The sequence below is a fragment of the Takifugu rubripes genome, chromosome 2 (genome assembly GCF_901000725.2).
Source record: "Takifugu rubripes chromosome 2, fTakRub1.2, whole genome shotgun sequence".
NCBI lineage: Eukaryota > Metazoa > Chordata > Actinopteri > Tetraodontiformes > Tetraodontidae > Takifugu > Takifugu rubripes.
In genome coordinates this window covers 4176501-4201229 of record NC_042286.1, presented here as the reverse complement: position 1 = coordinate 4201229, position 24729 = coordinate 4176501, and the positions used below count along the sequence as shown (strand labels likewise).

The following is a 24729-nucleotide window of genomic DNA, read 5'->3' as shown; positions in this document are numbered from 1 at the left end:
CAATGAATTCCTAAATAAAATTAAAAGACGAATAGACTGTATGAAAACAAACAAACAGATGAATCCTCTCCATTCAAATAAGGTGCTTTTATACCATTTTTTTTAAACCTCGGGCTGAATTTCAACCTGACTGACGTCACTTTTCATCGCCACATCATTGATAATTCTGAACTTTTGCTGGAGTGACTGTGGGCTCATTTTACACAGGTGCCGGGTTTGTCGGGCTCTAGGACCGCGTGTGCGGCAGCAGGAGGCGGCCGGCGGCCCCTGCAGTGAGAGCGGTGCATCTGGAAGAGAGCTGGCCGGCCGGGGAGGTGGAGGACGGGGAGAGAAGAGGAAGGAGGCTCCGGGAGCAAGCGAGACAAAAAAGGGTCAGACCTGGGACTCGGGAAAATCGGGTAACCATCAGACACTGATTCGCGCATTTCTATCCGCGTAACCCGCTCGGAAGGTCAACCTTTCGGAATGAAAAGACCGTGAAGGCTGAGAGCGGAAGGCGCTCGATGGAAATGGGGAAATAGCCATTTTGGTTTATTTATTTATTTATTTGGAGGCAGCGGGGGTTGCTTCTTTGCAGATGTGCTGATTGGTCATCGCGATGTGCACTTGAACTTTATCGAATTTACGGGGCAGAACCGGGAACGTGGCTCCAGGAAAGCCCGGCCTCACGCACACTGATAACGGGGGTTCTACTTGAGTGACCGTGGCCTTTAGAGAGCCACAGCCACCCCCCGGGTCAGACTGGAGACTTCCTCTACTGGAAAGACGTCTTCAACTTTGCAATTATGAATGCAGAACTAATTGATTGGTAGTTGAAGGCTCGGGCCTGGTAAATGTGCGTGAGGATGCGTGAAGAGTGATAGCCGGTGCGGTCCTGATATTTTTTATTTTTTCCACGGAAACGCGTTTATTCTGCAGGACCTTTCACTCGACACACTGCAGCTCACATGCCCGTTAAACGAGGTCCTCCTGCCTGTCATTGACGTTGACTTACACCCGTGAGGACGCGAAGCGAAGCGTGCACGACAGGACAAATGTAAGCTGTGGTTTTTGCGTGCGTTTCCACGAGTGTAGCTGCGTAACCGTGCGGCTCTGCGCATGGCCGCCTGCACATTCGCTCCAACCCAGACGCCGAATGTGAAAAGGGAATGGTTCTAACGTGGAAAGGGGAGTGAAACACAATCCCCGCCAGTTGATTTCGCAGCCTCCCGTCGGCGGACGCGCTTGCGCCGCACGGCCATTTACTGTAGAGCGACACATCCATGCGGTGCAGGAACGAGGGCCTCGGCACTATAGGCGAGCTATACTGTATCCTATAGAAGCCTTTGAGGTTCCTATGCGCGTCTTGCGCTCCAGAAATGGAAGCTGATGCTCTGCGTGACAGAAAATGATATTCAGCTGGAGGAAATGTGCACGGAACTGTGTGTTCGGTAGGGGGGCGAGAATGGAAAGCTTGATTTTTCTCGTCTCTTCTTACCTTCCAGGAGAGAAGAGGGACCATCTCTCGTTTCCATCTTTTCCCCTTTTGCTTTATTTCCACCTCAACATCATTGTCAGGGTTTTATTTTTTTATTTTTACCCCGGGAGACCTCACGAGGATGCCGTCCAACACCGTCGCCGGCACCACCGCGTTTAAAGGCTCGGACTACACCGACTCACCTGGGAGCAGAATGGTAAGGCAGATGTGGGAGGGACCAGCATCTGGAATCTCTATTTATGGGACTACTCTCGGCTTTACTGTCAATGGGGATGTCTCCCAAAGGTTTATGACCGCAGGGTTCGCCAAAGGTCGCTTTGGATGACCTGGACTGACCCCACGCTCCCACTGTAAAACGTGATTTAGGAGATTACTCATACTCATAGTCCTGGATGACTAGTCAGCATTATTGCTGTACTATTACACCAATGATGTCATCAAGTAATCCTGCTTGTACTTTCACACGGGCCAAAGCCGGTTAAATGATTTAAATGGAGCTAATTAACCATCGATGACTCTGACGCGTCGGCTCCATCTGTTTATTGACGACGCTGTGTGAATTCTGGCGGCGTGAGTTGCCCGTGCACTCATCATCTCACTGGGTCACCGCCGCCCGGCGGCAGCCCCGGTGGGGCGGGCCCAGCGAGGTATCACGTGGGAGTCCTAATGGTGACGTGGGCGTTGGCCGGTGGCGGCTGAGCCGGCACTGGAGCGGCTTTTTTAACGGGGGGAGATCTGTCCTCTTCCACCACGTATTACACAGTCCTGCCTGTCGTCCTGTTGCCAAGCAACAGAATTTCCCTCAAATAACTGGTTGCTCGGATGGAAAATAGTGGCGAGATATTGACAACATAGCCGGGTTCACCCCAGGCTACAGAATGCTTTATTTCATGTTCCCCCATTTTTTTGGGGGTGTCATTTTGTCTTTGAGAGAACATCGGGGGGGGGCTGTGGGTTCTAAACTACCTGTGCTGCTCGTGTTGAGCGCCGGAGCGCTCACGCGGCCGCCACGCAGACGGTTTCCTGCAGGCACCAGCGAAATGTGTCATCCATGCGAGGGGTTCCCAAATGAGCCAAGGCGCCAGAACGCGCCATTATCTATGCAAATTCTGCCTCTATGCAAGAAAAAAACAACCCCTGAAGCGCCAGGTTGTGTTTTAACAAACACAGTGAATCCAGAACGGGTTTTTTCACCGTTTGGGGCCAGTCGTCGCGTTCCTTTTGCAAACGGCGGCGGCTGATCGCGCAGCTCCATCAGTCTCGTTATGCAGACGAGGGTTTTTAGAAACGGGCCAACGGCCGCCTGCCTGTCCTGAAACAACACATAGCACCCCCCCCCCAGAAAGACCAGAAGCAGCTCATCTGCTGTGATGTGAGCCGGCGCTCTGACTCTCCTCCCTGAGCTGGTACTGCGGGAAGGTCGCGCTCGTCTCCGATTGCAGGAAGGAGCCATTGCAGATCCACCGCTTATCTCTCCCCGGCTGCCAATATGGCAGCGACAGTCGTGTGGTTTCATACTGTAATCGCCCCCCCCCCACGAGGCCCCAGATTAAAATGAAAGCACTTAACGGGGAGTCGGCGGAGGGTCTCTGCTTACTAGAACGCATTACAGTTTGAAGAGCTCATTTGTCTTGGAGGGAGTCACACATTCAATACTGAAGGAATTTAATAACCCCCCCCCCACCACCACCACCCGGCTGTCAGGAACGACCCTCGTTCGAATGCAGACGTGGTGCTGGTGGTCCCATTCAGGCAATATTGGAAATCAAAGCGTCGACATCCGGATGGTCTTTTCTCCCGTCAGCCCCAGGGGTGCCTGATGGAGGCGGGGGGGGGGGCAGTTTTATTAATCAAAATGAAATTACGGCAGGAGGAGGCCTGTCAGCATCTTTGTAACGCTGACGGGGGGGTTGTCTGCGGAAGGTGGGCTCAGAGGAGCTCCTGTCGTTCTTCCCTTGACCAGTTGTGACACCAGCGTTTGCTAATTCTGTTCACTCACTTCAGGAAGCTCCACTAAGATCTGTCGTCTGATTTCCTTTGGCAGGGTGAAAGCACAATAATGGACGTGGACCTGATGACCGAGGACAAGTCAGCCAGTGCCTCTTACAAAGGTAGCAAGCCTGGACGGAAGCGCAAACATTTCCCCGTGAGTGACGACCTTCCCTGCATCACCTGAACCTTCCGCAGCAGTCGTGGCCAGAGTAGCAACCTGGAAAATGGCGTTTAATCCTTTGAACACAGGGATAAATGTGCACGTTTCCTACATCCTGCAAGGCATGCACGTGTTCTCCCGCTGTATTGTTCTCCCCTGCCTCTCTATAAAATGCTTCTCTCTTATCAGCTTTTTCCGAATCCCAGGCACCAGCGAGTCGATGCTAACGGCCTCTTAAACTCTAACATTAGCTCATCTCCAGCCTGGCTGGGTGCTCTTGTCTGGGCGGACTGATTAAAAGTGAATCATTAATCCATTTCGCCGGATTCCTGAAGTGCAGAGTCTGGCAGAACGCAAACAGGACAGGACGCTCATGTTTTCCGACGCTCCCTCTTTAAAAGCGACGTTGATCGTAATTTTTCCTGCCTCTCGCTGGCCTCCCAGGAAATGTCCCCCTTATTTCCACCCCGATGGGCAGCCGTGGTCATCAGCGGAGTGAGTTTTGACTGATTTATTGTCAGCCTCATAAAATTCCCTTCTGCCCGATAGATTTCCCTTTGAACATAATTGACCCCCCCGAGCAAGCTGCTCCATGCAACTGTAGCAGGAAAGAGCAGGAAGAAACCCGGAGAGGGACCGAGCTGCAGAAGGAGAGACCACAGGGGAAGAGGGGCAGTTTAGGACGCCAAACTCATCCTTAACAGGAGCCTCTGGCATGCTGTTAGTCAGGCGTGGGGAGATCTTGGAGCATATTTGTCTTTGAATTCAGATGAATATCGAAAGGCCTGGGGAAACCACCCCCTTCCCTCCCTCGCCACTGCAGCCGGTTTTCACCCGTCCGTCCCACGTGGGCTTTTGGAACAACAACAAACAACCCTTTTTTTCCACGTGACTCATCATATGAGCTGGTTTCAGCCTCCGGTGTCACACGGTCGTGTTGGAGCACGAGTTGGAGGCGACACATTAGCGTAAAAACAAAAGTGCTGTTCTAGCCTCTGGGAACGACTCCTGCGTGCTTCTCCCTGCTCGTTAGCAGTTTAAGACGTCTTTTGTAGTTAAAAGCTTTCATTTAATAATGACTCCTGGGCTGGTGTGTATTCCTCCCTGAGAAGCTAATGGTTAGCCGGAGCCTCTGCTTCAGAATCGTTGTTCATTAACGCTCCCGGTGAGATTCAAGCAGCCTGGAAAAAGGGTTCGAAAAGCTCGGCAGGTGCGGCGTGATTGACAGGGAGCGATGTGCCGGAGGCTGGCGTCGGCATGGGCTTGAAGCCGCTAAGCATTAATACCTGTCAGAGAGGGGAAAAAGCTTCTGTCAGAATAACAGTGAGTGTTTTCACAGCCGCGGAGGGACCGGCATCAGCCAGGTGTCACAGTCGAACAGGTATTTTTGATATTATTATCCAAACGCAAGTCGCTGCCTGCCGGCTTAGTTAGCTTTCGGCTGTCTTTGGATTTTTGAAATGCTCTGGATTACACTCGTCTGCACTCTCCCCTCGCTAATTATTATTCCGTGCCAGATTAAGACTCCAACCTTTCACACATAAAGTCCTGACAAGAACCCGGAGTTGCGTGACCTGCTCACCAATGCTAAGCCGAGTGTTTATGGACCCACCTGAGTGCAGCCCTTCACTTACATATTAACTGACCCCGGCGCCCCCGCCGCTCCCGTGGCTCCGGGCTGCAGCCTTCTCCGACAGCCTGGAAAAGGCTCATGGAATCCTCGCTCGGTTGCGTTTTTAACCACGGAACCTGCGCCAAATCCTGCCGTTCTTAAATCACGCATATATAATAACATATGGAATATAATCCCACTTATGCGCCACTAAACCAAACACCAAAGCCTGGAAATACAGAAAAACAATCACCAGCTCTTTGTCGCGACGGCACGTTGAGGCGATCAGCTTGAACGTTGGCCGCTGTCCGTCCGTCCGTCCGCGCTGCCCCTGATTCACCCGGCTGTGAACTTTGACCCCAGTCAGGGGCCTTTTGTAGGTCACTAGGGGAGCAATCACTTGCGTAACTCTTCCCGCAAGCGCCCTGTGTACTGTTTACGCAGGCTTTAGCACCAACCACACACACACACACACACACACACACACACACAGCGTCTGCTCTTTCCTGGGTTTTGAATTGAGTCAGATGGCTAACAACATCTGAGCTGTGGCCGCATTTGTTGTTGCCTCTAGCGCTGCACCTCACGTTGCCTGGAGAGCGACAGCTCGGGGACGGCGCCCGTCTTAAACGCCGCCCGCCGTACCTGCGTCTCTGGAGGGGCTGAGAGCATCAGCGTCCCATCCGTGTTGATCTCACAAGGCATGCTCTACTTTCCTGCTCACGGTGACCCAGTAATGGGATTTTCTGAACCACGCCGGTTATTTTTAGGAGCCGAAACGCCACCGCTTTTCTCTTTGAGGGATTAAAAGACTATTTTCCAGGTCTTCAGGCGAAAACAAAGCGCAGCAATCAAAGTTAACCCAAACTTCAGCTTCAGATAGGTCATTGCTGAATTTACGTCCCCGCCGGACAATGAAATAGCTCCACTGGGCGTTCCAAACTGGATGCGGTGAAAAAACCTTCTTTGTTGTCAAACAGCCAACATTCCGGACATATTTCCATGCTGCTGTAATGGTAAATGCACAGCTACAGAAGGCTCAGTATGTACCTCGTGAACTCCAACTGTAATCCCTTGCTCGCTAGCACATTAGTAGCCGCGCAGCAGATTTATTGGTGCAACTTTGAAGTTTACAACTGTGCTTTAACAGAGCTGAAAGGGAAATGAGCCCGCGTTTGAGTTTGGAGCGCCGCCGGGCACGAGGGGGCTTATCTGCGACGTGATGAATCGCAGCTTTCATGCGATTATACTTTGAAATTGAGCCGTGAGGACTTGTGTTTCTAATGCTCTTTAACCTGCTCACCGATAACAGCAATAATGAGCTCTACATGGAGCGCTTTGGCTTTCCTTGCAGGGCGAGAGCTGCGGCCCGTTTAAAGATGCCGTCGGCGGGGGCCACAGCTACCCCGGTATGGGCAGACTGTCCCAGGTCTACAACGGCGACGCGGACGGCCACAGAGAGAGGATGTCCGACGCGTGCTTCCCCAAACAGGAGAGGAGAGACGCGGAGAACGGGATCCCCAGAGACTCGTCCTTCTGCCGGGCGGAGGACAGCCCCCAGGGTCAGAGCTGGAGCCCCGTCCAGGAGAACGGATTACAGCCCAGTCCGGACGAGCAGGACCCGGAGAAAGACAAGGACGACAGCCTGACGCTGTCTCGCAAGAAACGAGGGAGACGGAAACTGGAGCGCCCCACGAAATGTGAGCTGGAATGGTGCTTCAGTTCTTGTTTCTGCTTGATTTAAGATGCCGATATTAAGCGCGGACCCAAACAGACGCCAACCGTAGAGCGCGTCCAGTCGATTTGTGTCTGGCAGCAGCTACAATAGGTGTAGAAACGTAACAGAACCAGGTGGGAGAAGTGCTGACCGATGGCTTTTGCCTGACAATAATATCACTTAGCTGCGCGCCGCCTTTCAGCCTGGCCTCCGGCGCCCTCGGCCACGTGTCTCACACCTCTCCCGGGCTCAAAGGCACCGGCTACGACCTTGGTGATGGCAAATAAAACCCAGGCAGGAGTGTCTCTTGGCAACCAGCCTCAGTTGGGAGCCGACGGGCTTGTGTTGTGGCCTCCCCGTCAGATGCGCCGCCAGGTGGATGGCGCCGTGCCCGGAGACAAATAGAAGCAACAGTCGGGGATGCAGCGGCGCTCCGTTGCCTGTTTTATTAGCAAGCGGCCACAAATAAGCAGCGATTTCCATCAAAAGCAGCAGGTGACGCTTTGGCTGCCCCCCGGGAGCTCCAGTTTCCCTCAGGTGGTTTTCTGGTTGGATCTAGCAGTGTCAACACGCGGAGAGGGTTTGTGTTTGACCTTCTTTGAGCTTCCTGTGATTTGTTCAGCAGTTGTTTAGATTAAAGAGGAGCTCCCGCCGCCCAGATCTGTCCTCAACCGTTCCTCATTCCAGAAAATGCTTCTAGGAACTGTTGGGGCGAGTCGGCGCTCTGGAGGCAATGGAACTGACTTCGAGCAATATGAGAACTGGAACCAATTCAAACTGGCAAGGTGTCCTCTCCGCGGGCGACGCGAGCCAGCTCCCTCACAAACCCGCTGACCTTGGCAGCCGCTACCACTCCGCAGATCTGCTCTATGGTCAATTATCCCCGGTGAGAGCGAGCACTTCTGAGCAGAGCCGCGTGGACGGGGAGGCTGGCGGCTGAGCTGCACATGGAACCGACTTGAAGAGGGTGCTAAGAGAGGGGATTATTGTCTGGACGGGTCTGTAGGGCACTTCACGGACGAGCTAGAGTCAGAAACGTGGCATCAGATGTCCTTGGCTCCTCGGACTTCGAGTGTTTGGGTTTGAGCCGGCAGATTCTTGTGTTGTTTACTCACACCGGGCCCTGGCGCTATTTTAGGCTACAGCTGCCACAGCCGTCACCGAGGGTCGTGTCACCGAGCCGCCGCTCTTGTAAAAACACTCGCTTTGTGCTGGGATCGAGCGTCGGTTCCGATGGTGACGAAGCTGATTTTGGCTTATCCGTCGCTGCTGCTGGGTGGTGAAGCCTGATTGCTGTTGGTGTTTCATTTGGGCGGCGTCCACGCTGCCTGGCTCACCCCTCGCCGCTCCGCCGAACACGGGAAACAGCGTTGTTTAAGAAAGAAAACAATTATTAACTCCACATCTTAAATTAGCTTCATTTTTGTTGGATAGTTTTAGCTTGTTTTCCTTCCCGAGTGGAAATCCATCAGATCAGGAATGGCCACCAGGACACGAGTGCAAACCACCGCATGTTTTACGCGCTCACGTGGGTTTTGGCGCCCACGTTAGGGGGGCCAACGCTACGACCGGGTTCGAGACTCAGAAATTTGGAAATGAACAGGAAGTCATAGGTTACAATGTACATAAGTAAAAAATCTTAATGGACTAAAACATGCAAAGTGGAATTTTTGTGGGAGACTTACGGTTGGGAAAGCTCCGGTCCCGTTTTGTCCCCGATCGTCGAGGAGAGCTGTTGTAGCGAAAGATGGTGAATAACCACGCCGTAGCTACAGTCAAGCGGTCCGTCTCTGGAGTGGGAGGGGCCATGCTAATAGCAACCAGCTGTGTTTCTCATGCGGGAGGGGGCGGGGTATAATGAGACGAGCGTGACTTTCGCCAAAGTAAACCTGACTCCTCACCGCAGTCGTCATAACCAGAGCAGTCGCCACACAACCGCCGAGTGGAATCAAACCTCACGTGGCGGCTGAGTTCCAGCCATCACAGACAAGTTTCCACTCCGCTCAGGCTCGAGGAGTTTCCCCCGAGCCCACGTCTCCCCGCAGGTTTACGAATTTCACATCCACTCAGTTGCTGTCGCCGGTAATTGTAGAAGGGGAGGCGAGGTTAAACCCAAGCATAAGCGATGGCTGCACTGTCTGATAACTGATCAACTCTTGTGTTGCCTTCTCAGATGTGGAGCACAAAGAGGAAGACGGAGTTGATTCAGTCAAGACTGAGGTAAGGGTTCTGGCCCACTTCCTGGGACTGTGGCACTGCTTTTGGCTAATTTCCTTTGAGTGATGAGAACAAATTGCCATTTTTGAGGCGTAAATGCTAACTATTAAATAGATTTTCTACTTGGTCCTCTTGCAAGCGCAAATCCGGCAAAGTTGCTTCCTAATTTTGCAAATAGTCACTGCTAACAGGCTGTGTACATAACTCGAGGATGTTTGCATGACTGTAAGTGGAAGGAATTTTGAGAAATGATGATGAAAGAGTTTATAGGCAAATATAAACCTTAAGTCAACATTCACTTTCAGATTTGCGTAACATAAAGTCTGTAACAGCAGCCAGCAACTGGCCTGACTTTGTCCAGTCATAAACCAACGTGGAAACCTCCATAAAGGAACAATTTCAGAGCTTATTTACTTTTTGGCAGCAGATTTGACACAAGAATTGAAACCTCTCGCTATATTTGTGTGTTTAATATGAAGCGGAAGCCTGTTAGTTAAGCTTAAATTAAAGCCTTGAAACGGTTGGACTGGCCCAACTAGCCCGCGTCTCTCCAATGCTAACAAACTCTCTCTGAGCCTATCTCACAGGGGAAGTGTAAAACATCCATTAGTCATTGGAAGACACATCACATTGCTTTGGACAACGCCAGGCTAGTCGTTAGCTAAAGTAAGTGGTGTAATGTTTCCTTCTGAGGGCTAATGGCTACAACATGCTTAACACAAAACTAATACCAACATTAACTAACATAGCTACGATTTAAATCATTCGGAAGAGTTTGGAAGAGTTTAGCTTTTTTAGCCATACGTTACCTGCCATAATCTGGGTTTCCATCTATACTTCCTCCCGCCACCAGAGGGCCATCAAGAATTACGTTTCCTTTTTGGGAGCTCTCACATTGCTCATTGTCAGGATTAGATTAAACTAACTTCCAACTCTCGTATGTTAATGTCACTGTCAATTGCTCCACTGTGGCGTATCGCCGTACCTGAGGTTAGCCGCCTGTGACACAATTCAATGCTTGTCTGAGTGAAAAGCTCCACCTCCTTGAACCGCTAGCTAACGCACGCGAACCCTAACGTATGGGTAATTTTATGGGAACGGGTGTCATGCGGTGGACTCTACTTTGTTGCAGATCGTGGTGTTGACAGTGTATCGTCTTCTTTTTAAAGATCAGATCCACTGCGTGTTCCTACTTTACCCTGATGAAAGAAATGGTACCTAATGGTGTATAGATCTGAAATATCAAATACACTTGGAAACGCTGTCGCTGAGGCTGTGACATCCCCCAGCAACCTGACCATTCCGAGCCTGCTAGCACCACGCACCACACAAATATCCGATCTCCATCTCCTTCTCGATCACAGAGGTGGTAAAACTTCTTGGCCACCTATAGGCGGTCTCCGGTACTGCAGACTGTCGATTGGTCGGTTCTATAACTGTGAACGACACGCTCTCTATGTGTAAGAGCATGGGTATCGCTGATTACAGAGCTCTAAATGATGGAATATGCATTATTTGCGAACGTTGCATGTTAACGTGCTAAACCTGCATCCGAACACAGAACGGCACATTGGAAACCTCGATCCCCTCCATCGTCTGACCGTGTAAGTCCGCTCACAGCTGTTGCAACATGAGCAGCGATGCCGAGGGGATGCTTTCTCAACCCCCCCCAAAAAAATTTGGTGTAGAGGTGAGATGAGTAGGTGCTGCAGTCTGCAGTGGAAAAGGCTCGAGTGCAGAATCTGGGTAACAGACTGGAGACACGGTAGCTAACTTTTTTGTATCCAACACCTTAAACAGGGAGATCGAGGCAGGCTGCGAGGGGGAGTTGGTTGGGAGATCAGCCTTCGTCAGAGGCCCATGCCCAGAATAACCTTCCAGGCTGGTGACCCTTATTACATTAGCAAGCGGACCAGGGAGGAGTGGCTGGCCAAGTGGAAGCTGGAGGTGAGTACCCCAACTCTGTCCCAGCCACCGTAGATTACAGGGCCAGTGTCAGGGCGTGTGGTGTTTCAAACACGGCCAAGTGTATTTGATGGGTCATTTGATATCTCATGAAGGTACCATTTATTTCAGCGGTCAGATCCACAGCTCTCTGAGCTCCAGCTTGTCTGGGAGTTGCTCCCGAGTTGCCTCTCTCTATTCATTGTTTTAGTATTTTTAGTATCGTATGCTATCTAACAGTTGCAACATTGCAGATGTTTCCCTTCTGGCAAGCCCTGGGCTGCCTTTGAACCACATGAACTTTCACCAGAAAGCTTAGGAACACCTAATAGGTTCCCGGTGGAACTCCTGCAGTGCATTTTCAGAGGTTCGGGAACTGAAGAGCGGGGGCTGCAGCTTCTGGCTCCACTGTTTAGGTTGTGTTCTGATTGTTCCACGACGTGCAGAAGAAAGGCACCTTAAATGGTTTTAATCTACAGTCGGTCAACAAGAGCTCATAAATCCGTCCCAGAACTGCGGCCCTGCAACCAGAGCGTCAAAGCTAAAGGGCTAGCTGCAGATTTTCCCGGATGAGAGCTTTTCCTTCTTTGCATGTTGCAACACCGACTTGGCACCAGCGCGCTTTCCCGAGGAGCAACAGAACATGCCGGTGCTTATTTTTCGGCTTGTGCCGCTGACCCAGAGCCCCCACAGCCGCGTGCGTGCCGCTGCAGCCCGGAGGACTTGTTGCCTGGAAGGGCTGCAGCGCACTTTCTCCCGGATCTCTCTCTCTCTTTTTTTCCACGTGCCTTCTGTTACAGTGCACTTCTTTGGCTTTCCCTCTCTCTGTTTCCCTCCTCATTCTTGTCCTGACCCCCCCCTCCCCGGCCACGGACGTGCACCCTGTACCATCAACATGAGAGTGAAGATGAGATTTTGCAGCAAATTTCCAGTCCAGCTTGCAAGACAGCCTCTTGGCTCCCTGCCAACGTTTTGCAAGTCCTCTCCAGCCAACCAGAATTCCTGTCGGCAATCACCTGACCCTGAATTCCCAGACAAAGAAATGTTCATGCTTTCTTTTTTTTAAGCGATCTCGCTCTACGCTGAGAGTGGGGGGTGGAAAAAAACTCGAGCCCCACGCTGGATTATGAGGGTTGCTGCTGGTGCGTATGGGTACGTGCGCTGCATTGTTTGTTTGATAACACGGGCGTGCATGTTTGATTAGCCTGCTTACGGCGAGGGGAAATATGCTGACTTGAGGTATTTCTCCGAGTTGTCCCGAACCATCTGCTCCGCTCAGCTTAAAGGGAACCCGTCTCTTTAACAGAGGAAGAGTGCAGCAGGCTTTAGCCATGTTTGGAGGGGGGGGGGGAAGTTGCTGGTGTGTTAAAAAAAAGAAAAAAGAGCCTTTTCCCGCGGAGTGGTAAATGTGCACAAAGTATTTCCTGTTTCATAGAAGCGCCTTGAAATGTCAAGAGTAGCAGGAGTGTAGATTTAGGTGATATATATTTAGCTTTAGCATGGCGCCGTGTCGTGAGATTAGGGTGAAGTTGGCGTGGGGGGCCCTCTGCTCACTTTCCTTCCATGCCAAAAGTGCCTGTGCTCTTTGTCATTTTAGACAGATTTAAGAAGTTTTAAAGGTCATTTGAACACACCGTGCAGGCTCCTCATCCACTTGTGGATTCCGAGAGGAACTCTGTTTATGTATTCATGACTGACTCGGTAATATTGCTAATTATCTCTTGAAAGGAGGCGGCACAATGAGAACCAGATGGCTAATTTTAGCCTGACACCTACCCCCAGTGCCTCTCATGAAAACACAGCATTTGCAGGAATCTGTGGCGATTTGCTGGGCGACACAACCTGCAACCGGTTGCTCTTAACGTGCAGAATCTGCCGCTTCCAGAGGTGAGATGTCTGCCGTTCTTGGCGCGTCCCCGCTGTGAATGGAGGCTGTTTGGCATTGTTTGCTAGCGGCCGTACTTCCGCAGATATCTGGCTCTGCTGCCACTCAAACAGCTCCTACCACCCTCTCTGCTGTCGCGCCGTTGCACGTCTCACATGAGATGCGGCTGCATGCAAAGGTCATCTTCACATCTTCAAAGCCTCACTCTTAGTCTGCGCAAGGAAGTAGCACTCAGCTGCAGTTTGTTTCTTCTGACTTTCCTCTCTCGCGCTTCTTTCTTTCGATCCGCTGCCTTTGTTCCGTGCGCTCACACCCTGTGCTCAAACCTGTCTCTCCTCTGCAACTGCACTTTTGACATTTGGAGGCTCAGAGGTTTCCCTCGTAAAGTTAACAAACCTCGTAATACGCAGTTGTTGTCTTGGCGCTGCGCAGCAAACCTGACCTTTTTTTTTGCTAACAAGTACGGCTGAGATCAGATGCTAAAGTATCAACTGTGCATGCTCCAGAGTCCAATAGACTTTCTCTTTTTTTCTGCCTCCCCGTGCACTCTGTCACCCCTGCAGCCCTCAGGGTGTCACGCCGAACAGACTTAGGAGTCCGATTATCCCTCTTTGTGGACCCAACATGTCTCCAGACCCTGCCTGCAGAGCCTCTGTTTTCACTGCAACACAACGGCGTCCACTGTTAATCTAGTCTGTTAGTGTAATGAAAGGTTCGCTCCTACTGGAGCTCTTTCACTGCCAGCTTTGTTTACTGTAAAACGACTGTCACTTTCGGGCGCGAGTGCAGATCGCACTGATGGTATTTCTGAGCCGGCGGTGATGGACAGCCGTGTGGACGTGATAAAGACGGCATTGTGTCTCTGCTGCCTCCGCTTTTTTCTGCCTTCCCCTTCAGACTCGGAGGGTCTGCCTTCACCGCTGCACACACTGTGAGGCCCCCAGAGGGGAGGTGGTGGTGGGGGGGGTTGTAGTGGCAGTGGGGGCATTTACAACTGGGAAGAAGTCCAGAGACAAATATCTGGTTCGTATAGCCACCGCTCTGTCTCTCCTCCCCCACTGGCAGTTTCACCCTCTCGTGGGGTCGGCATAAACGCCCCCGAACACGCCGGTTTAGCCACAGGCCCTGTTGCTAGCTAGCATAGCTGCTATCGCTGTTTGAGTGATTCCAAACTTCACTGACTGACACATTGTTGCGCCTAAGCATGCGGAACCTCACATCTGGGCCAGTGGGACTCCGGCATGTTTCTCATAGAACCGAGAGGTCCGACACATGTGGCCAAGGGCTTTGAACTATCCACCCGGCACCACAGTAGATATTTATAAACTGCAGCAGAGCCCCTTGATTGAAGAGCACATGTTTCTACTCTTCTGTGCTGAAGCCCCTCCCCATGACGTCTAGGCTCCACCTCCCCTTAAAGGCTCTATTGTTTACTAGTCACGCTGGGGTTGTGCGCACTCCCTCTCTCTTCTACCAGCCCCCCCACGCCCCCCCTCTTTCTACACACTCAGCCCGCCGCCGGACATTTACAGTTTGCGTGTGTGTGTATTGTGTGTGTGTGAGAGCAGAAAACCTGGGAAAGTAAGCACAGCTGTGCAGCAGTGTTCTGCCGGGGCGCCTATAGCATCGCTCACACATGTTTGCACATGGGAGCGCATCTATATGTGCGAGTTGTGAAGGAGAAAAAGGGGAAGAGGAGCAAGGCAGCGTGGACTCGCGTGTGTTGCCGCGAAGGAGGCGGACATCAAAATGTGCGCAGCTGTTGTGGATTTGCGGCGGAAGGCTTAAGCCTCACCGGGTCTCGTCCGACGGTATCTGATGGACGCGGAGGTTCAGTGTCAGGTACCACGAACCCGGTGAACCCTGCAGCCCCGGACCCCGAGGGGTAACTGCACACAGTTGATCCATTGGGCCCAGGGGTCGGGGATAAAGGCGTGGTCACTGCAGGGGTCGCGTCAACTGCGGTTTTACTGATCAGCGGTCAACAGCTGCGCTGGTCCCAACAGGTGCACAAGTTAATATTTTATGTTTAAGCTTTTCTTTGGCGTGGCTGCGTTATTGCAGATGTTTTCGGGTTTTGCTGTCCTACATCGGCAGAGTCACGAAATAACAATAACAATCGCAGTAATTCACACACCACCATCATATTTCTCTGCCCGGAACTCTTGAGCCTCGGCCTCGGGATCATAAAGCATGAGCCCTCTTCTGACGCCCGGGCAGCTGCTCGATGGGGGTATTAAACCCAATCTAAACAATCTGGTGGGAGTCGGTTAGAACGGTGCGAGACGCGCCTCTGTAATCCCTGATGCTGCTTTAATGTTGCAAATATCCCATCCCCAATCCTCCTCTTCCTCCACAGATTTGGGTCCCTTTTCCCATGTCTTCAGAGAGCCCATAAGGCCCGGCTCTACACGCTCTGGGTCAGCGTGGAATGAGGCACAGGCGCCTCGTGACCTTTCCCACAAGCTTCATTTAATAACTTTCTGGAGCTGATATGCAAATACCCTGACCAGAGTAAACTTGGAATAACTCCACAAAGGGTTTGTGGAGCATCCTGATACCATGAGGGAGAACAAAGGAGATTTATTGAGAGACGGGCACTAATCTTTCTTAGAACTCTAGAGCATAACTTTTTGTGGGGAATTTTAGGGGTTTTTGAATTTGCTTTTACTTATTTCCCATCAGCTTCATTTATATTTTCATTTTCCACAGTTCTTGTTCGCCCATATGTTCAAATCCCGTTTATTTATAGCCTGACCAGAGGGTTTTTGTTGTTGTTGTTCGTGGTTGGAAAAGGAGTCTGAAAAGAGCGACTCTTGTTTTTCAGGCAGAGAACAAGGCCAGACAGATGTCAGCCATGAGCGCGATGAAGGATCACAAGGAGAGCGAAACGGAGAGCCGGGAAGAAGAGGTCTCGATAATCAAACACCCGCCGCCTTCAAAGCTGCAGCAGCAGCCGCCTCAGCCTCACTCTCAGCCACCGCCTCAGCCTCAGCATCAACAGCAATCGTTGCCGCAGCAACAGCAGCATCAGCAGCCGCCCCAGCAGCAGCAGCAGCAGCAGCCTACTGACCCAGCGTCCCCCACGGTGGCCACCACCCCCGAACCCGTCGCCATCGGAGGAGCCGAAAAGACCTCCCCCAATCCTGCAGACACTGAGCCTGAGTATGATGTAAGATTTACCAACTGAGTTCAAGTCATTGAATTTGAAGTGATAGCAGAGCAGCATAAATTAGGAATCTTGACTTGAGGTGACGGGCCCACGTGGTCCAATGTGAGTGTCGCGGCAGCTGCATTTAAACCTGCATCAGTGCAGATTTGCATCATTTGCGGCTACGATTTCAGAGGGTTTCCTGGGGAGATTCCAATGAAACGTGCAGCATTATTCTTCCTCCCTCTCTGGTGAAGCCGTCGTGCCAAAGCCACGCGAGGTTTCTTTCCTCGGCGTTACGGATCTGAGACGGGATGAGTTCAGAGGTGACGCCTGACTGGAGGATTTGTCTTTGCCTTTGGCTGCAGGACGGCCGTGGTTTTGGCATCGGCGAGCTGGTTTGGGGGAAGCTGCGCGGCTTCTCCTGGTGGCCAGGCCGCATCGTGTCCTGGTGGATGACGGGACGGAGCAGAGCTGCTGAGGGAACCAGATGGGTCATGTGGTTTGGAGATGGAAAATTCTCCGTGGTGAGTGCGCGGGGCCAACGTTAATATTGCCGTCAGGTGATTTATTTTTTCCCTTTTTTCAGGAGAAGCGAAGGTGAACGGCTCACTGTTTGCGGTGACAGCCGCCCACTGAATCACTGCAACGAGCCTTTCGCGCTTTATTTGCTCGGCTTTTTATTTCTTCAGCGTAACCACGAGCGTCTCTAATGTCCACACACATTTTGCCTCCATGTCTTAAATTTAAAATTGCCATTAAGTCCACATATTTGACATGATTCGCGGGCGTGTTTTTCAGGTCTGTGTCGAGAAACTTTTGCCTTTAAGTTCCTTCAGTAATGCCTTTCACCAACCAACTTACAACAAGCAGCCCATGTACAAGAAAGCCATCTATGAGGTGTTACAGGTGAGTGGAGTCAGCCTTGTGAACTGAGATGTTTATGCTAACAACTGCTTCTTTTTAGCTCGTCATCATTTATTTTATACCATGTAATATAAATGTGTAATATCTTGGTGTTTGCCTGAGTAGAATCTCCTACAAACTAGTTTCTAAAATGACCCATAAGACACATGATCAGCTCTTTCTCTTGAGTTCTGCCCAAACGTTTGTCATTATTTTACATCATTTACCAGTTTAAATATTCAGCTCATCAGATTTCCAACGACAGCTGCGGGTGTCTCCTGACGTGTGTGTATATTCTGAAGGTGGCGAGTCGCCGGGCAGGCAAAGCCTTCATGGCCTGTCCTGACAGTGATGAAACAGAAACCTCCAAGTCAGTGGAAATTCTCAACAAGCAGATGATTGACTGGGCAATGACGGGATTTCAGCCCACTGGCCCCAAGGCCTTAGAGCCACCAGAGGGTAAGATGATCAACGGGGTCCATGGCCACCCATCGGTTTATTCAGCGATGATCCATTCATGATGTGCTTTTAACCCCAGAGGAGCGTAACCCTTACACAGAAGTCTACCCTGAGATGTGGGTGGAGCCTGAAACCGCAGCTTACACCCCCCCGCCGGCCAAAAAGCCCCGCAAAAGCACAGCGGAGAAACCCAAGGTCAAGGACATCATTGACGAGAGGACACGAGGTAAAGTCGCTCATTTATCAGGCTGAAAAGGAGTCGTGGACCCTCTTTCCTGTCCCGCGGGGAGGACTCCGCATGGACATGTGGTCTGTCAGCGTGGGGGGGGGTTGAGGGCGTGATGGGTGGAGGCAGAAATGCTTCAGCTGTGGCCCAGACCAGAAAGTTTTGCCTCTAAGTTGCATCTCTTCCATCGCCTGTGCGTGTTTTCAGAGCGGCTCATTCACGACGTGAGGCAGAAGTGCCGCAACCTCGAGGGTAGGTGCTTCACACACGGCGGCCCTTTCAGGAGCGTTCACGCCTTCTTACACACACACTCTGCCTGCAGACATCTGCATCTCCTGCGGAAGCCTGAACGTCAGCCTGGAGCACCCGCTGTTCTCCGGAGGAATGTGCCAGAGCTGTAAGGTAGGCGGAAGAGCGAGGCGGCTCAAATCTACGGCTCCGACCCCTGCTGTGCTTCACCGCGTCTCCTTCTCTTGCAGAACTGCTTCCTGGAATGTGCGTACCAGTACGACGACGACGGCTACCAATCATACTGCACGATCTGCTGCGGAGGGCGGGAGGTGCTCATGTGCGGAAACAACAACTGCTGTCGGTGAGCTTCCCGCCGCGCAGCTTAGACGTGGACACTGACTATGGCGACGCTATCGTCTCCAGCGTGAAATGACCAGGGAGGGTAGATGTTTGCGTTCAGTGCCGTTCTAAATGCACATATAAGGAGTTTTAATAGCGGTTGGGCAGCAATTATCCCGTTGGGTGTCATTAAACTGGTCCGGGAAAAGGCTCCAGGGCTTTTTTTCTTCTCAGACTGTCAAAAATAGGATCATTTCTGAGGCCTCTCAGCATAATCCCCATCATAACTGAGCAGGCATGTTTTGATTTAACATTTATACTTGAACCTTCTTCTCAAATAAACACAAATTACAGCCCACTGGATCGAGCCCATCCATCTTCCGCTGACTGTGACCTGCTGTCAGCAGCCTTGTGCAATATATAACGCAGGAAAGTTGCCTCTCAGAAGAACAGCATACTGGAATAAATCTCTATAGGAGATGAATATATCTAAATCATCTGTTTGTATGCGGTCGCTGCCAGTGTGCATCTGGTTTTCCTCTAGCAGGATTATGCCTTCTTTGCACATATTGAATGTATTTGTTTTTGTAGTCAGGACACAATAGTATATGAAGCTAGCTGATAGCTGAAAAGAGCAAATTCTCCCTTTTTACAGCCTTCTGCTGCAGGTTTGGACAGATAAACGCCGCCGTCCATGATGTTGGCTGTTATTGGAGCATCGCTGTTTGTTGTCCTAGTTGCTCTGACCTCTGCAACCAGCCAGCGTGCTCCTTAATTAGCTTTTCCCAATTAAATTACCTGCGTAGCTCGATGGAGATGACAAAACCGTGTTCTCGTGTGCAGCCCGCTGCTGTGCTGAAAGATTCATTTTGGTATTTATGAGCGTTAACGGTTATTGGGTAACGTTGAAGGCGACTTGGACTCATGGTGAAACGTTTCCCTGCAGGTGTTTCTGCGTGGAATGCGTCGACCTCCTCGTCGGTCCAGGGGCGGCACATGCGGCCATCAAAGAGGACCCTTGGAACTGCTACATGTGCAGCCAGAAGGGCGTGTTCGGTCTGCTGGCCCGTCGCATCGACTGGCCCAGCCGCCTCCAGCACTTCTTTGCAAATAATCACGAACAGGATTTCGTGAGTAGCGATTAAAAGCGTCTCAGTTCATCTATTTGACTGTCTTCATTTCTTTTGGAGGTCTTCATGTTCGCCCCCTCCTCTCCTCTGAATGCATTTCAGGAGACACCAAAGGTTTACCCCCCCGTCATGGCAGAGAAGAGGAAGCCCATTCGCGTCCTGTCGCTGTTTGACGGCATAGCAACAGGTCAGCTGAGAGCTCCGTGAGCGACAGACGCGTCCAAACCCCGGCGGCTGTTTCAGGTGTCGTGTATCCCCGCAGGGCTGCTGGTGCTAAAAGAACTGGGCATCGAAGTGGATCGCTACGTAGCCTCGGAGGTGTGCGAAGACTCCATCACTCTGGGCATCGTCCGGCATCAGGGTCGCATCATGTACGTTGGCGACGTGAGGAGCGTCACGCGCAAACACGTGAGTCGGCTCTGTTGATCCGTCCGGCACGCACGACCGGGATGATCGTTGCAAATATGTAAGACTGCAGCAGGAGAACGCTGGTATTTAAAGCATCATGCTCTGCTGCCTGTAGGCAGTTGTTGCACATAGAGTGTTATCTTCATTGCTATTATCTCCACTCGGCCTCTTTATGTTTCTTACTCGTGATCTTATCTCCTCACAGATACAAGAGTGGGGTCCCTTTGACCTGGTTATTGGAGGAAGCCCGTGCAACGACCTCTCCATAGTCAATCCTGCAAGGAAAGGTCTCTATGGTGGGTTTTATTCCCCCTATTTCTTTTTTGTCCACTTTCAAAGCACATTCACCAGCTAATGCGTCACCAGTGTGCGCCCCTGACTGGCTCTCTCCGCCCCACAGAGGGCACCGGCCGGCTGTTCTTTGAGTTTTACAGGCTGTTGCACGAGGCGCGTCCCAAGGAGGGCGACGACCGGCCTTTCTTCTGGCTCTTTGAAAACGTGGTGGCCATGGGAGTCAGCGATAAGAGGGACATATCCCGCTTTTTAGAGGTCAGCCTCTCTCGCTGGGGTTATCTAACCCGGCAGCTGATAACTAGTCAGAACCACCTGCCACGAGTGGGGCAGTAATAAAGAGGCAAGGTGACAGGAAGGCAGGGTGGATGTTGAATGCCCCCTGGTGGCGTAAATACATTATTTTCCTTTATTTGGCAGCAGTTATAAGAGCCTTTTTATTAAATTGATCTCATTTTTAGAAATTGGATTAGCCTGATTCATTCTGTTTCTGCGCTGCAGTGCAACCCAGTGATGATCGATGCCAAGGAGGTGTCCGCCGCCCACCGTGCACGCTACTTCTGGGGTAACCTTCCTGGCATGAACAGGTTGGTGTGTGAATGGTGAGGACAATGACCAACAGTGGAAAACACATTTCTTTGGTTGTCACATTATTGTGTTGTTTGCATGCAACATTTGGGAACCAATGAGAACATGTTTTGTATGTAATAAACCCTTTGGGGATGTAATAAGACCTGTTTTCAGTTTAAAAACAAACGCTTTTCAGTCTGAACGCGTCACAGACATTCATTTATGTCGTTCCTTCTCCTCAGGCCTTTGAGCTCAACAAACACTGACAAACTGGACCTGCAGGAATGTTTAGAGCACGGCAGGACGGCTAAGGTAGTTGCATCAGTCGCGTTTTGTCTTTCCAAGCGGCCACTTTCGCTTACGTATCCATCTGCCGCCAGTTCGAGAAGGTGAGGACCATCACCACCAGGTCCAATTCCATCAAGCAGGGCAAGGACCAACACTTCCCCGTCTACATGAACGAGAAGGAGGACATCCTCTGGTGCACTGAGATCGAGAGGTAAACCGGCGCCACCTGTCGCGTGACCGTTTCAAGGCTCCGCCTCTAATACGAATGTTCCTCCGCCTCTTTTTCTGTTCCCTGTTCCACCCGCTCCACCCGGCAGGATCTTCGGCTTCCCGGTCCACTACACAGACGTGTCCAACATGAGCCGACTGGCGAGGCAGAGGCTGCTGGGCAGGTCGTGGAGCGTCCCGGTCATCCGCCACCTCTTTGCACCGCTCAAAGAATACTTTGCGTGCGTTTAAGCGACGACTTTAGGAGCTGCGCGTTCTGAATAGAAACAAGAGCCTTGATCCTCAAACGTTGACGTAGACTTCACATTATTTCTTGTATTTGAATTGTAATTCTTATTTAATTTTGTCCTTTTACCTTTTAGCAGTGTTATCGGGTGTTGATGATTTGTTTTGTGCAAGCTATACTTGAGGCCGCGCTTTCCTCTCGAGACACTGAGGCAGCAAAGCGAGGCGCCGCGTGAGACACGTCCATACAGAAGGGCTGCGACGTCCTCCCCTGAGTCGCGGCCGTGCTTCCAGCTGCTGAGCTTGGCTCAGACGTGGGGATCAGGACGGACTGCCCTCAGTGTCAGGAGCGCCGTGTCTCTAAGAATCCAAAACTCCAGATCACATATACCTCTTTGTTTACAGTTTCTATACACAACTGAAGGTAATAAAGGTACTACTGTAATATGGTTACAACACCATGGTGCTCCGAGGTGACGGGAAGCAGTCGTTGCTCGTGTGGCATTTACAACTCTAGAGCTGTGTAAGCTGTTGCTGGAAAAAAAAAAATAGATTTTTACACTTACTGGGAAAGCAACCTGTTTTCGTTCGACTGCAAACACGAGCGTGTCCTCTTTTATGCATTTTACAGCTTTTCTACAGTTTGTACTGGTGCTCTTTTAAATCTCCAAAGCCTTCGCTGCACTCGAGGCCGTCCGCCTGGAACGCACAGAGCGAGGCCAAGCCACGCGCGCAACGACGCCTCCCGTCATTCATTTTTAGTAAAGAAAAGTAAGAAAAAAAGTCTGTGAAACTTTGTTTTTCTAGTTTTATCCTCACCAATGACATTACTGTACAACTGTGGAGGAGGGGGGGGGGAGCTGGAGGCTCACCTGGACAGGTAAGCCTGCTTCTAATCTCGCCTCTTTACTGAAGAAAAAAAAAAACAACAGTCAGGAAACTCTCAACAACTATGGTGCGGCTTCACAATGTTCTTCTACCTTTTTATAGCGATTTTGTGCTGTTATGTCTACATTATAAAGCACTTTTATATGTATACTTTTCTTTTTCTCTTTTTTTTAAATTTTGTTTTTGTGAATTATTTTGGTTTGATGATGTGAACTGATCTACCCTCTAATACCTTTTGTATACAGTAGGGCTGTGCCAACAGAAGTGATAGAACGGATTTTGAAACCCGGGTTATTGGATCCGCGCTGTAGCGGGATTAATGTAATCCCAAACCCACTCGGCCATCATCCATATCGTGTCACCGCCCAGAATGGAAGAATGTCTATTTCTGTTGAGAATGTAGAGTAAGAAAAAGGAAAAAAAAAGCGAGTCTTTGGACTCTTAACATTTGGCGTGGTCGTCATGGTGACGGATTGGATTGCAGCCACAGGTTAAATTGTCTCCACCGTAAGGATTTAGGCGACGGTTTGTCAAAACGAAAAACTGACACGTGCTTAACAAAGACGTCAGCACTCAAAGACTAAAGAGGGTAATTAAACAGATGTTATCGCTTATCTATATCATATTTAAGAGTCTAAATTTGAAATTTAAATGTAATTATTTCTTAAGTGACCTTATTGCCATCATTGTTTTCCTTGCACAGCAGGGTCCGTAAGACCTCCCGTGCTTTGTGAGAGATGCTATTTCTCCCACTTCCTCTTCATTCTTAACATCCCTGTTGTGGTTTGTACATTTTGTACATAGTTTTCCAGTTGCTGTTTTCTATTGGTTCTGTTTTTGTTTGTTTTTTTTTGTTTTTTTTGGAGATGTACAAATGTAATTTGTTGCTAATATATATCACCATGACATTAGAGGAAAAAAAAAAAACGTAGGTTGAAAATACGAATCCAGCAACCGATTTGGTTCCGAACCTGCTTTTAGACGTAGGGAGACGTTATCGTACTGGTTAGTTTGTGTCAAGTGAGTCCAGATTTAGTGTCGTGGTCTTAAATAGAGACAGCTTTAAGGTGAATCTTCTCTGCGCAGCCCTACACGGTGGTGATTTTGTTCCCCCTTTTTGTTTCTGATCCCTTTTTCTTTTGTAAGACTTTCAAAAAGAGGGATTGTAGGTGTTTTCTGATGGTGCTAAAAATTTTATCTAATCAAGAAAAAGTATATTTGATTGGAAGAGAAATAAACATGTCTTGACAATGACTGTTTTTAAGTTCCTTGTAGTAACAGAACTATTATTTCACTCGTATAAATATATTAAAAAAGGCATTTTAACTTTGTACTTGAAAAAATAAGGATAACAGTTAATGAAAGGTTTCCTATATTGTTTTAGACTAGAGATTGCTGTAGTTGGTGCTTATCTGTGGGAAATTTGTGTGAGAAAAAAGGTAATAACTTTTACTGTAGCATAATATATGCTTAATACACATTGCTTTTTATTCCTACATTCCATGCGATGCTCTCCATGTTTTTAAAATGTTTTAAAATGATTGTATTTGTTTTTTTAAGAATCAGAAATACTTCATTTGTACTGTTCAAAGCAGGTGAATAATTCTACATTACTGCTGACACGCTGTGACTTTTTTCTGCCTATAATCTACACGCTTTTCCACAAGATCAGTTCATACAGCATATGTAGCAGCCACCCCCCCCCCCCCCCCCCCCCCCCCCCCCCCAACACACACACACACACCACCTTCAATACCTATGTTTAGTGCCCAGAGAGAAGATAAAGGCTCCGTATGTACTTGTGCTGGAGAACACTTGAATAAATGTATTGTTTTTGTGCAAAAAGCAAAAAAAAAACAACAAAAAAACAACACTACTCTCTCTGCTTTTTGTTATGTAACCTTTGACTCTATACTGAAGTTCCTGAAAAATTATTTATCTGAGTTAAAATAGGGATTTCACCAGGACTCCAGTTGCCCTTTGAAAGTACTGATTAGCCAACAGCCCATACAATCATTAATCATTAAATTATTATTCATTACTGAATGACTGAACTATAATTGCTGAGATCCAGTGTGTAAGACTTGGCAGCAACTGGTGACAAAAACATAGAAAGAACAGATTTCTAAAAGCTCTTTCATTTTAAAGAGTGTTGGAGAACTTACAGTGGCTTTAAAGGTACAGAAGAGATTTTTCCATGAATGCTTCCACCAGTGATTGCAAGGTTTTTACCTTTCAGAGCTATAGATGCAATGGTTACGCAAACATGGAGGGGAACTTGCCTCGATATTTCAATAAATATCTTAATTGTTTTCTAAACAGTTTAATAAAGTTACTTATTATATACCTTTTAAAGCATGTCATGTACCCCTTTCAACAATTGAT

General features: G+C 49.8%; 1 protein-coding gene and 1 long non-coding RNA gene across 9 annotated transcripts; one reads left to right on the top strand and one right to left on the bottom strand.

Moving 5' to 3' along the window:
* Positions 1–241: 241 nt before the first annotated feature.
* LOC101077240 (DNA (cytosine-5)-methyltransferase 3A-like) lies at positions 242–24215 on the top strand. Of its 8 annotated transcripts, none has more exons than XM_011613940.2 (23): positions 242–398; positions 1485–1673; positions 3522–3623; positions 6596–6941; positions 9132–9178; positions 10976–11122; positions 15832–16176; positions 16524–16682; positions 16957–17064; positions 17364–17520; positions 17600–17746; positions 17954–17998; positions 18069–18148; positions 18226–18338; positions 19263–19446; positions 19549–19633; positions 19709–19854; positions 20060–20141; positions 20255–20403; positions 20647–20732; positions 20958–21027; positions 21096–21214; positions 21321–24215. In XM_011613940.2, the coding sequence occupies exons 2-23, from the start codon at positions 1599–1601 to the stop codon at positions 21460–21462; spliced, it is 2934 nt and encodes a 977-aa protein (XP_011612242.2). In that variant the 5' UTR covers positions 242–398; positions 1485–1598; the 3' UTR covers positions 21463–24215. The 8 variants fall into 8 exon arrangements, with proteins under 8 accessions (XP_011612242.2, XP_011612231.2, XP_011612237.2 ...); XM_011613929.2 differs by having other exon boundaries at positions 20647–20747; XM_011613935.2 differs by having other exon boundaries at positions 20060–20150.
* Positions 4231–5586, bottom strand: LOC115247705 (uncharacterized). The gene is made up of 3 exons (XR_003886803.1): positions 5495–5586; positions 5264–5378; positions 4231–4915 (listed from the first exon to the last, which is right to left on the bottom strand). It is a non-coding gene; the product is annotated as an uncharacterized lncRNA (long non-coding RNA).
* Positions 24216–24729: the final 514 nt, after the last annotated feature.